Source organism: Nicotiana sylvestris, chromosome 4 (assembly GCF_000393655.2).
Source record: "Nicotiana sylvestris chromosome 4, ASM39365v2, whole genome shotgun sequence".
Lineage (NCBI taxonomy): Eukaryota > Viridiplantae > Streptophyta > Magnoliopsida > Solanales > Solanaceae > Nicotiana > Nicotiana sylvestris.
This window is the reverse complement of record NC_091060.1, coordinates 30193937-30207805: the sequence shown is the minus strand read 5'-3', so window position 1 is coordinate 30207805 and position 13869 is coordinate 30193937. Positions and strand designations below refer to the sequence as shown.

At 32.0% G+C, this 13869-nt stretch overlaps 1 protein-coding gene across 1 annotated transcript; it reads right to left on the bottom strand.

The window, feature by feature from the left end:
• Positions 1–242: 242 nt before the first annotated feature.
• On the bottom strand, positions 243–4657 carry LOC104223893 (polygalacturonase At1g48100). Its single transcript, XM_009775421.2, has 6 exons — positions 4123–4657; positions 3322–3489; positions 2836–2880; positions 2319–2526; positions 1810–1891; positions 243–998 (listed from the first exon to the last, which is right to left on the bottom strand). The coding sequence occupies exons 1-6, from the start codon at positions 4549–4551 to the stop codon at positions 497–499; spliced, it is 1434 nt and encodes a 477-aa protein (XP_009773723.1). The 5' UTR covers positions 4552–4657; the 3' UTR covers positions 243–496.
• Positions 4658–13869: the final 9212 nt, after the last annotated feature.

Below are 13869 nucleotides of genomic sequence, written 5' to 3'. Positions count from 1 at the left end.
TTATTCCCTTTATATGCTTGTCCGTTGCTTCTGTAGTTTAAAATTTATATGGTTGATGAGGATGTTTTATCCACACATAAACCTTAGTTTCCTTTTTTACCACAACAGTTAATCTCATCATATATGGTAGTTAAATTCCGAGGCATTTAGCATTTGGAGAAAATATGAATAATCCATCCACTCTGCTACACAGTTTCTAGCAGCTATTATTTGGAAATTGTAACGGAAATGATGGATAAAGAAGCTCTTTAATAAATGATTTTATTGGTAGACATTTCATTTCACTCTCTAGTACAGAAAACAGGTCAATAAAATAGACCATATATATCTGTTACAACTAGTATTATCATCATCACACAGGGACACTAACCCCGACTGGGATGGAGACTAGTAAACTATATAGCAAAATGACCTACAAAAAATAGCTTATAAAATAAAGCTATATATAACTAAACAAAAATAGTACTACTAGTAAAGTGAACTCCTCGATCGATCATCAGCTGCAGGTATATGCATCCTCACCAATTGACTGAGGCATTCCATCTTGTAAACAATCAATTGGAGGTATCGTTAACGTTTGTTGAATCCCATACGCGTTCCAACAGAAAGGATCATCGACAAGCTCGCCTTCGTGTGGAAGAAGTTCAACTTCAGACATTGTAATATTAGTACAGGCAATGGTATCACTACAGGCAAAGTGAATTGGAGCACTTCTAACATCGTACGTGCCTTTAATGTTCCTGTACGAGATGTCTTTAACACAAACTGCAGATGTTTCGTTTTGACAGCCTTTTGTCATGCAGTAATATTGGTCTATGATTATGCAGTTGCGCACATTTTCCATTTGAATTGTGTCGAATGATAATCCTGTTACTGATCCTGATCCTCCTTGCCATGTTTTTATTCTTACTCCGTTGTCTGAGTCTCGTATTATGGCGTTCCGGACTGTTATGTTTGATACACATGCCTGGCTATGGTGCACCCCTAGGCTCCCAATGCTGCACCAAAAATACGCGATTATTTGAGCCAGAGGCGTAGCTATCTATGTCGAAAGGTGGTTGGTTATTAGAGGCAGTTGACCACTCTGTCACAATATATTATATATATATATATATATATATATATATATATATCAAATCTTGAACACCCTTAAAAAAAAATTGATTTTGCTACTGATTGCGGAGCAAATGAAAATGAAAGTATTCCACTTTTTGAAAATTATTTCAAAAATATAAGGTGTCTTTACACAAATAGCCGGTCGAATTTACTGTTTACTTTTTCTAGCCAGTATACATAGATTATACAATGATCATACATAATTATATACATATATATGTCGACTATTTTAAGTTTAGGGGCTAGTGTAAGCGGTTATTTAAGTATAATCTACGTATATAGGCTAGAAAAAGCAGACAATAAATTCGACCGGCTATTTGTATAAAGATCCATTATATTTTAAAATATAAATACTCCATGACGAATGAAAAATGGAAGGAGCATGTCTTTTGCAAATCTTTTTCTTTAAATTTTTTTAAAAAAAAAACTAAAGGTAAATATGCATAATTAATTTTTTAGAAACTAACAACTCAAAATAGCTTGGTGGAGAAAAAGGAAAGAAAAAGAGAGGTTTGATATATTATAGTCTTGTGATGCATCCCAATGACATGATTTTTTAATTAAGAAGATGAAAAAGACAAATCTTGTCCTTATTAGAAAAATAAGATTCAGCTTTCTGTTATTTAATTCATAAATTGAGGGTAAGGACAGTAGGTCAAGTTCCCACGAAAAAATTAGAAACAGAAAAAGTACCTGATCCCGTGACTGGGCCCACATGTGACGGCTTCAATATCAACGTTTGAACTGCCAGGTCCAATTGATATACAATCATCGCCTGATAAAACCAGATTTCATTTTAAAAAACATTAATAAATGGCATCACCGATCCATGCGGAATCAAAATTTGAAATTTATGGATTTTAAATTTACCATAAAATTCATAACTCGTTCTAATTATTGAATTCGTAATTGAATTTATTATATATATATATATAATAAATTTTTAATACAAATATAATATTTAAGCAAAAGTGATTCGATCCGGCCGAATTCGCACTTATAGGCTAGCTTCGCTTCTGATCACCGACTTGACGGTGTAAGATAAACCGAACCGTCAACCAACGTTTATACTAATAATAATAACATGATATTTATATGCAGAAAATATGTCATTTTACTATTAATTTGATATGAACATCAAAGGAGTAAGTTTATAGGAAGAAAAAGCTAAGAGAGAGAAAGAGTTATGGTTAATTATGTACCATTGGCTATAACGGAGTTGTAGATTCCCACGGACTTGGTGTTCTCAATGTGAATTCCATCGGTGTTTGGGCTAAGTTTAGGGGAAGAAATTGACAATTGGTCAATTAATACTCCTTCACACCCATCAAATTTCATGTGGAACATTGGACTGTTTTGTATTCTTAAACCTCTCACCACCAAATTTGAGCTCATGAAAAACCTTATCATCTGCCAAAAATATTCATACAAACAAAAGTTACATTATGAAAATTTTAAATTAAAACAAAAAACACTTAAAGGGGTCGTTTGGTTCGGAACAAGTAGAATTAGATGTAATACTAAGATTTTAATATAAAACTTATATCGATTTTAATTAACATCAGTAATTAAACATGAGATAAATATAATTTTAAATTTTATATTGGAATTAATCTTGTGAGAATACACTAAAATTGTTGTTGTATATATCATAATTAATATTACAAACCAAACCAAAGAAGTATCATTTGAGAAGAGAGAGGAAGTGGGCTAGCTTACAGCAGGGCTATCACATGGTCCAGGTAAAGTTGAGCCATTAGGTCCCTGAAAAATGACAAATGGAATTTTATTAATTACCATAAGAACTAACATTCACGAGAATCATCTAACTCTATGCTTATTAATATACTACTAGTATTTTTTTAGTATTTAAGTTATGTGCATTGATGATTAAAAAAATATTTACACAATTAGGTCAGTTAAAAAATAATTGCACGTAACTATATTATGTAACATTAATTGTTAGTCTTTGATAAATGATAAGTAACTTGTACAACAACTCAAATTATGATTGCATATAATTTAAATTCTATTTTTGAACCGATGAAAAATGACATAAATTGAATTAATCCAATTAGAAAGAGAGACAAAGAGACAGAGAGAAAGACACTAATATTATCACGGAACCTTTTAAACTTGTCTCTTCTTCTTTCTTTTTTTAAACTAAAAATGAACCAAAAAATAAATAGAGGAAAAAAGACTTACCCTATGAGGTTTGCAAGGTAATTCCCACCATTTTTCACCGTTACCTTCAATAGTACCAGTGCCGGTAAAAGTCATATTATCAAGTCGGTAAAACACAAGCCATTGCTTGTTACTATCTTCTTTTGGCCAACAATCTGGTCCATCTGGTGGCATTAGGATCCCATTTACCTATTTATAACATGCAAAGAACAAAATTACTTATTGTATACACCTTTATTTTCTCAAATTGAGTTTTGCATTTGACTTTAAATTTCAAAATTTTCGGGAGAAATTAAAAGATGTTAATTTTTTAAAAGTTTAAATATACAAATTGTAGGAATAATTGAAGAATATAAAATATATACATTCAAAAAGGAATATTATAACCAATAGACATTTTAATATATATGTCAGTTAAAGAAACAAATATTAGATTCTTTTTTTGCTGGAAAGAAAATGCCGTTTAGCTATGACCCTAAAAAAATAAAAACAATATTGAACAAAATATCTACTTACAAAAAATAAATGAGAAAGTATAAATAACTATAACTTAAAATCTCATATTGTATCAAACTATGGCTTCTACCTCTGCCACAGGAAATAAAGTGACTCAATTGAATCTCCTTCGTTCAAAAATCGTACTGCACAAATAGTGCAAAAATAATTTTTTCATATTTATATAAATTTTTGAATTCCCTTACTAAAATTTCTGGCACGCTATTACTTTTAGTCCCCCGTCCAACATCAGAGAGAGTAGAGAATTTTTTTAAAGAAATTATTAAGAAAGAAAAGGAAAAAGAAAACATAAATATATGTTCTTACTTGAAATTCAAGTCCAGGTTTACAAGGGCCAGAGAAAATGGTAGAAGTGATCATAAAAACATGGTCAGCTGGAGCTAAAACCACAGCTGATTCAACTTGACATGCTTCTTTCCAAGCAGCTCTGAATGCATCAGTGTCATCCGTTGAGCCATCTCCTATGGCTCCATACTCAGTCACGTCGAAAACGCAACCAGAATCTGAATTAGTCGAACCAGCAGGACCTCCGTAACTCGGGTCCGACGGAACAACATTACTAGCAGGAGAAGAAGCTGGTGGTTGTTCATCAACATGAACATCAACAGGACTAGGAGCATAACTAATATTTTTGCTCTTTGGTTTCTTGGAAAAATGATGTCTTCCTTCTACATTGATTAAATGACTAAAGAATAACAACATAATAGTAAACCATAATAAGCGAAGTATCTCCATTGAAGGTGGGAATTGAGAAAATATTAAAGGAGCCAAAAAAAACTTTATCGTACTATAGTGTTATTTTTGTGTGTGTGTGTGTGTTTTTTATGTGGCAAGACACAAGAATCATCTGAAGTTGAGGCTGTAAATTTATAGTGAAAAAGGGGTTCGTAAAGTTGAGAGTTGGAAACACGTGGCAAGTTTAGGTTGATCAATCAGTCGTTGTCTACAAGAATGGTTCTATTTCACGGGAGAACATAACTAAAATTGGGGTTTTGAGATTGAGAAATTTTTACAACAATATGTGAAGACTCTTGGTTGTTTGACTAGTGGGTCCCACTACTACCACTATATTTTTGCCACGTTTTCCTCTTTCTCTTTTGTTTCCTGCCCACTCTCGTGAGTTTATATATCAGTAACCTTAGGAAAAGAAAATTACCTACATACTTAAAAAGACAGCATTTACAAATAGTTAAGTAGATTTTGACAGTACAAGAAATAGAGATTCAAAGTTGAGATTTAAAAAAAAAAAAGAGAGAAAAAAGAGTTGCATTAATATGGTGGGGGAATGGAGTAGAAAGAAATGGGGAATTTAGAAGTGTTTATTTGGGTGGTAGAGGGGTTGATGGATCCAGTATTTGAAGTGGATGTGTTCCTATAACGATTTTAATTTAATATATATTAATAACTAGATTCACAAATAAATATTTGTAGATATTTAGACTATTTCTTAAACATGAGTGCACTACTAAAAAAAAGGAGAAAAAAAGGTAATAAGTGGAGATTGATCCCTATTCTTAGGATAAATACCTCAACATTCAACCGAGTACACCATTCAATATTTTTGTAGCATGGAGAACAACATATAATATAAGATTAATTTTATAAAATATCTACATAAAATACATACATTGGCGAAAATACCACGGATTTCACCTGCACCATAAATATAGCTTAAATTTGCTTATGCTATTGACAAAAGCTAGTGAATTCACGTAAACCCATTGAACACATGCTAGATCAGCCTCTCGAAGAATAATTAAGATTTAAAGTTTATGAATTCTAACTTGTCACAAAATTCATAAGTTATGTTCATAGATTAAATTTAGAAAAGGAAAATAAGAAAATGAAACCATAGATTAATAAATTGGTGAATATGGTTTTGGACGTTACAGCAAAGAAGCAAAGCAGAAAAAAGAGGACTCGTGACTCTATATTGTCTTGTAGTAACTTGTGGCCACGGAAGTTGGAAGCATGTAATAGGTGAACGACAAGAGAATTAACCAATTCACGGGTGCATATTTGGACTAATTTTGAATCATTGGTTAGCCACAACCGACACACTTGTAACTTAATCAATGTTTCAAGAGATTAATTTAGGATAGATTCCGATCAGATACACTAAAAAAACAATTAATTGGGTTACCAACTCATTATTAATGAAGTTAAATCCCGTTACTAAAAGGCTTGTGATTTCAATCTATAAGTACAATTTCTAGCAGGGATGCAATCATATCAGCACTAACGCATCAAATTTCAAAACTCCGAATTAAGCGCACTTAGGCGAAAGTAGTACTAAGACGAGTGACTCTCTCGAAAGTCTTCGTGTTGTATCCCTCTTTTCGAGCTGATCTAAAGGAAAGTGGATTGGTAAATAACATGTAATTTCATTGGTTACTTGCTTAACTAGATATAGAGATAAATAACGCATAATTTTAATAGTAATTTGCTTAACTAGATATAGAAATTTCCTATGAACTTTGGGTCAACATGATCCTATTCTTTTACGTGGAGCGTTACAGGACTTTGTATAAGCCAAATTACAAAAGATTACGGTGCGAAGCTTCATTTCATCGTTGCAGAGGAATTAGAATAAGCAGAGAGTAATGTGAGCATGAGAAGACAGCTAACGCCATGTGACTCTTCAAGATGCATGATTAAACTCAGACCCTTATATTCTAATATATAATTTTAGCCGCTTTCAAAAATAATAGCTGATAAAATAATTTTTTTGTATATATATTTATTTTATATATATAATGTACATATTTTTTGACTAGCGAATGCTATTAGTTTCAATCGACCGGCCAGTTTTATATTTTTCCTATATTCTTTGGAGTAAACATGGGATGCGTGGGATTTTTCCCTTCTGATACCTGGAGATCGGAAGGAGATTTGCATCTATACCCGCTTTTTGGGTAACGTTTTAACTTGTGCCCGCTTTGCAAAAAAAATTGCAATCGTACCCACTTTTTCGCGTAACTTCAACATACGGGGCTGAAGTAGCAAAGGCAATCACGCAAAACTTCAGCATTCTAGTAGACGGGCCTGAAGTAGCAAAGGCAATACGCTGAAGTTTTTTTGTCCTGGATAAGATGTTGAAGTTATTTAGTTCATTTGTAAAAATTTCAGCACTAAAATAGCTGAAGTTTTTTGTCCTGGATTCATTAGTTTTGTTATAAAGCTTTTTCAAAAATTTCAGCAGAAGATGCTGAAGTTATTTAGTTCATTTGTAAAAACTTCACCACTAAATAAGCTGAAGTTTTTTTGTCCTGGATAAGCTTTTTCAAAAACTTCAGCAGAAAATGCTGAAGTTATTTAGTTCATTTGTAAATACTTTAGCACTATATAAGCTGAAGTTTTTGAAAAAGCTTTCTAACATACTAGATAAATAATCACCTTATTCTTTTATAGTGTATTACTACTATAAAATAATCAGATTACCAACAGTATCTAAATCATAAATTTGGGAAACAATAAACGTGAAAAGAATAGAATTACGTGAAAATATTTACAAATTATTGTCTACTAACTTACGTAATTATTTATAATTTATTTTTAAATAATCTGATAAACATACTTTTGGCAATCATCCCATGAACTGAAGTTTTATAGCAGCACCAACAACAGCATAAGAAAGAAGGAGAAGAAGAAGAAAACGAAGGAGGAGAAGGGGGAGGAGAACGGGGGCTGAAGTTGTTTAAAAAATGGATACAAGTTAAAACTTTTTAAAAAAAATAGGTATAGGTTAAATGGGGAAGACCAAATAGGGCGCCCCTGCAATTTTTACAGATCAGAGAATAAAGATGCTCAAAACCATATATAATCCATTATTTGCATCATATGGCCTTTTCTAATGACACACTTTAAATTCTATCTCCGTTAGCTCAGTGGGATGAATTTCAACTTTAAAATTAGTAAGATGAACTTTCTTTTTACAAACAAACTCAGCCGACTTAGTTAATGGAGTTAAATTTTAAACAGAGGAATTTTTTTTATCAAAAAAAAAGGCCATTTGTGCAAATGCCCCTTGAGGCTGAGTCGTATCTCTAGAGAGTGAGAGTAGGCCTGGAACGTTAAAATAGCATGGTCTAGCCAGTTTTTGATTGGTCATTCAAAAATAGTCAGTGTTTTGTCAAGTCAATGAAAAATAACCATTATTTTGCTGCAATTGAGACCGGTCCAGCATAATATACTGGAGTTCGGTGCATCTGTGTATGAACTTCCAGTATATTATGTTGGACTGGTATATTATACTGGAACTCCAGTATATTATGCTGGAGAATTTTTCCGAATTTTAAACAGTGTTTTCGTTCAAATTTATCTTTACATGAAAAGTGGCTAAATTTCGATTACTGTTGAAACTGTAACTATTTTTGAATGACCACTTATAAATCTGGTTATTTTTAAATTTTTCCCGCCTGAAACTGCTGGGTCAATATGCTTAGAAGTTAGAATTTGCAAAAGAAAAGCCCAAAACCGTTGATGGGCCTGAAATTATTTGTCGAAAGGAAAGTTCAGACTTTAAGCATGCGTTTGGACATAAGAATTGTAAAATTTCGAAAAAAAGTAAAAAAAATTCAAGTGAAAATACATTTGAAAATTTGTGTTTGGACATAAATATAATTTCGGATTTTTTTTGAATTTTTGTGAGTGTTTTGAGTGAAAATTTGAAAAAATAGCTTTTTGGAGTTTTTTCAAATTTTCGAAAAATTCCAAAATTCATTTTCAAGCGAAAATTGAAAATTTTATAGCCAAACACTAATTTCGAAAAAAAAGGTGCAAATTTTTGGAAAAAAGGTGAAAAATTTTCATGGCCAAACGGGCTCTAAGAGGGGCAGGTTGAGTTGACTGTTGAGGAGAAATAGAATTAGCCCGAATAGGTTTATAGTCTTGTTTTGCTATGATGTGACAAAATTACATCCAAATTCAGAAAAACTTATCCAACCGATGGGAAAAATATGAAAACCTATAACAGACCACTCAATGAAAGAAAATTAGTTGTTTTATTTTTAGAAGTATTTTTACATAATAACGCGAAATATTAAAGTTAGAGACATGCATAGGCAGGGGATGCGAGAACAACTTGGTACGCAATTTGCATGTTGTAAGAACGCCTTCTTAAAAGTGATGGCCGAGATGATTATAATTTTTTCACATTTATTAGAGACCTCGAATTCTAACCTCTAAAAATTACAAGAGAGTCTTTTATCCTCTTTAGTAGGCTTATTTGACTCTTATCCAGAATTTGAATTTATCACCGAACCCACAATTCACACTTATATATATATAGTAATTTTTTTAATAAAAATCAAGTATTCTAACAAAAGCTACTAAATTCGTCCGAACCCAACCCGTGCTTAATACCCTAGCTACTCCCTCGTTAGCTATATATATTCGTCCATGGCTGTTGTCCCCAAGCGGCCAAGCCTGAAGTCCTAGGGTTGGCACCAAATGAGCCATAAGTCTACTGGGTATATTAATGATCTTCACTTTTACGTGTAAACGCGGCTACATGTATTTAAATATCTTTTATTATGCTAAATAGTTAATATTTGAAAAAGTCAAATTTTGTTTTCTTTTGTATTTCTTTAACACACTTTGTTGTTACTGCGACTAATTTTTTCAGGTTCATCGCTAAAACTAATAGGAGATTTTTACTATCTTCACCACTAAACAGTGGGATAGAGAATGAATAGATTTTCTTTACTTTTATGGTCAAACTTCTAAATTCTAAAATTTGCTTGTTTTGAAAAGTGATTTTTTAAAAAACGTTTTTCAAAAAAGTACTTTTTTGTGAGAAGTAATTTGTGTTAGGTTGATTAATTTAAAAAATACTTTTGAGCAAAATTAATGTTTGACCAAGCTTTTAAAAGGTGCTATTACATGTAATTTTTCTTAAAAATATTTTTCAAAAAAGTGTTTTTAGATAGAAGCTATTATTTATTTCTATTTCTCCAAAACTGCTTCTGCTTCTACTCAAAAACACTTTTTTTCCTTCAAAAATCTTGGCCAAACACCTTAATTTTGGCCAAAAAAAAATACTTTTGACTTAAAAAAAAAAAGCACTTTTGGCCAAAAAATAAGTTTGGCCAAACAGACTATTAATTAGAGATTTCGCTTTCGAGTACTAAAAATTAAAAAATAATTGTTAGAAAGTATTTTCTCCTTTAATGGACATTTATGTTGTATGAATCAGGATTAATCGAGGCCCGACGAGTACCGAACAATATCGAATACCGGATGGAAAAAAAAAAAGGAAAAAAAAACTCTTACTATCTACTTGCCCATTTGCTGGTTCCACTACATAACCATGAAAATAATTCAAACAAGTATTATATTAAAAGTTTTCTGGAAAATATATGATGTAAACTAGATGAAAAGTTAACCTTATTTCTCCATGTTAGATGAGGGATAATGACAACTAATGGCATGTATATTATGCAAACAAATATTTCTATATTTCATAATAGAAGTAAATAACATGCTAGTTACGTTTTTTAAGTTAACCATTACTATAAATGAATTTGTTGTTGGATATAATGTCAAAATTAAACAACGAAAAGTCAATGAATACCTTACACATTCGCTCTAATGTTGTCAAGAACTAACTATATTACCTTTTTAAGTTTGAAAAATATAAGTATTGAAAGTCTTTTCCCACACAATTGAATGATTGCGTATAGATGTTCATAACACGCAACGGAAGACAATAACAATCCTAGGCAGATCTTTTCGTATTTAAAATTTATTTACATGTCAATAGATCAGATCTAAGACGTACCTGGTGAAGAAAGTCTCATTTCAAATTCTTCGATAGTGCGAAAACTCTATGCGTATCCACACCGAAACTAACCCTTGCTATTAACTCTTTGAATAATGAAACACGCAAATAAATTGATTGAAAAACTTGTGCTGAAACTTCTCTCAAAATCTCAACTCAAATTAGAAGAACAAGAAACACCGTTTCTTGTAATTGTATTTTCTCTCTTGACTTTGTATTGCAATTTCACTTTCACAAAGTGGTTTTTCTTTTCAAGAAAATTATGCGGCAAATTTTCTCCATCACCCTTTTTATAGCATCACCTATAAACTCTTTTCCTATTTGGTTAAGGTAATGATTTACTTTAGGTAAAAGTTTATTCAAAAATAAACTTCATGAAATTTCTATGGAAATTTCGAATTCCTACTTATTTGGTAACGTGAGGACTACCGAAACTTTATAGATTTTGCATATTCAATTCTAAATTGAATTCTAATTTATAAACCTTTTATATTAATAATTTTCTAATTGAAAATTGCAAATCCTACAAGTAAACAGCTTGCCGTATCGTTTAACAATCCAATTCCAAATTGGATTTCATGGTTAAGTCTTTAAATAATATTTGTATATATCCTATATATAAAAATATCAATTATGACGATTAAATATATATCATATATGTATATCTCAACCAAGAGATACAATTTAATTTTCTATTCCAAATAGAAAATTTTAATTTGTTCACAATATTAATTATATTCTCTGTGCTAGCAAAGAGTATAATAATATTTTATTTGGATTAATACTCAAATTATTTGACTAATTAAATTCTTTAATTTAGTTATCAAACAATAAAATAATTAATCCTTTAGCAAAGATCAGAACACTCGTTAGTGTGCGACCCCATAGGTTCAATACTAAATCGGTAGCAAATTGATCACATCAATATACTAATCAAGGGTGGCGTCTAGCAACACTCCTTAACGACCGGATAGAATGAAGTATACAATTTACTCTCAAGAACCAGTAGAAGAATAATATAGTAATTCCTTCTGTCCTTATAGCTCTGGATCACCCTAAGATATGGTTCAACTGTCAAATCCTAATAGGCGACCAACTATGTGTTCATGTCAAATATAGTCGACCATTGAATGACCTAAGAAACTCTTTTTTTCTTTCATTCAATTGCTCTGGTCAAGGTCTTAATTTGGTCGTTTATAATTCATGACAACATGGAGCTTAAACTCATTACCAAGAGTTGACAGATTCCATCTTGATCAATCACTAATTCTACAAGTATTCAATCGTACCCAATATCTTTTCAACTATCGCCCTAGGGCCATAGGTGTCTAGTATTAAAGCACAACAAATAACTTGTCAATTACTATGACGATCTTAGGTCAAAGGAAATTCTTACATCACATTCTTCGAGAGAATATCCTATTGACAGTTTATGGTAATTATAACCATTAGGAATTATCCAATAAGTCTGTTCAATGATCATATCTCTATATGCATCATCTATCTATGTGATTTAGTTAATGAGATCAACTAATCTTTATCCCATAAAGACGATCACATAAATATTGATCTAACCGGATTACTAATGTCCAAATTAATAATCCTACGATCAAGAACAAATTTAGATTAAATTGTAAGAGACTTTGCTCTCATTATCATGATCTCTATGACGATGACAAGTCTTAAAATTTAATCAAGGACCTTATCAAATTAATCAAACAATAAATAATAACTATGATAAAAGAATGTCATATATTTTTATATCAAATAACGTTCACAAAAATATGTTCAAATCATCAAATATGAGATTGGATCTAGGGCATATATACTATATCCCTAACAATCTCCCACTTGCACTAGAGCCAATTGCTCTTGTACTTCATTCCCAATTTTCACTTGTGCTTGTCAAACTCCTTTGCACCAAGAGCTTTAGTGAATGGTTATGGAGCATTTTCCTTTCCATCAACCTTTTAAATCTAGACGTCTCCACGTCCAATGATTTCTCTTATCAAGTGATCCCTTGGCAGAACGTGTTTGGATTTTTGGTGTGATTTTGGTTCTTTTGCTTGAGCAATGGCTCCAGTGTTGTCACACAACAATGGAATTGTACCTTCTATTGAAGGAACCACACCAAGTTCAGTTATGAACTTTTGCATCCATACAGCTTACTTAGCAGCTTCACTAGCTACTATATATTCTGCTTCAGTCACTGAATCAGCTACTATAGCTTGTTTGGAACTTTTCCAACTCACTGTACCACCATTTAAGGTTTATACATAACCAGAAATAGATTTGCTATCATCTTTATCCGAAGAGAAACTTGCATCAGTATAACCTTCAAGTTTCAACTCAGAATCTCCATAGATGAGGAATTGGTTTTTAGTCTTTCTTAAGTACTTAAGAATGGTCCTCACCACCTTCCAATGTTCCTCACCAGGATTTGCATGATATAGGCTAGTCACTCCAAGTGCATAAGCTATATCAGGACGTGTACATGTCATGGTATACATGATAGCTCCCACTGCACTAGCGTATGGGATCCTACTCATGCGTTCTCTCGCTTCAGGTGTTTTAGGACAATCCTCCATACTGAGAGTAATTCCTGTGTCAATCGATAGATAGCCACTTTTGGAATTATCCATATTATACCTCTTTAAGATGGTATCAATGTACAAAGACTGGGAAAGTCCAAGAAGCTTCCTAGATCTATCTCTATAGATCTTTATTCCTAATATATCAGGTGTTTCTCCCAAGTCTTTCATGGAGAACTGTTCAGATAGCCAAGTCTTGGTACTTTTCATTACCGGTATGTCATTCCCTATGAGCAATATATCATCAACATACACCTTTCCGTCTGCTCCAATTTTTTTTTCTTAAAAACCCATTTACAACCTATAGGTTTTATATCCTTTGAAGGTTCAACTAAAGTCCATACTTTATTTTCCTTCATGGATTCCATGACCTTTTGCCATTTCTCATAATCAGAACTTTATATAGCTTCTTCATAGGTCTTAGGGTCATCGTCATTATGATTAACCTCATTTGATACATCATCTTGTACCATTAGATTTAATCTAGTTGGTACATGATATTCTCTTGTAGACCTTCTAAGAGGTACTTGTACAACTTGTTCACCTTGTGCAGGATTTGGTTGTTGTTCAATTTGGTTTGGAACCAGTTCATTAATCTGTTCTTGAACTACATTTAGTTCTTGAACTTCAACCGTTGAAGGTGTCAACTTCCTTGTCAACTTCAAAACATCCTATAAAGGT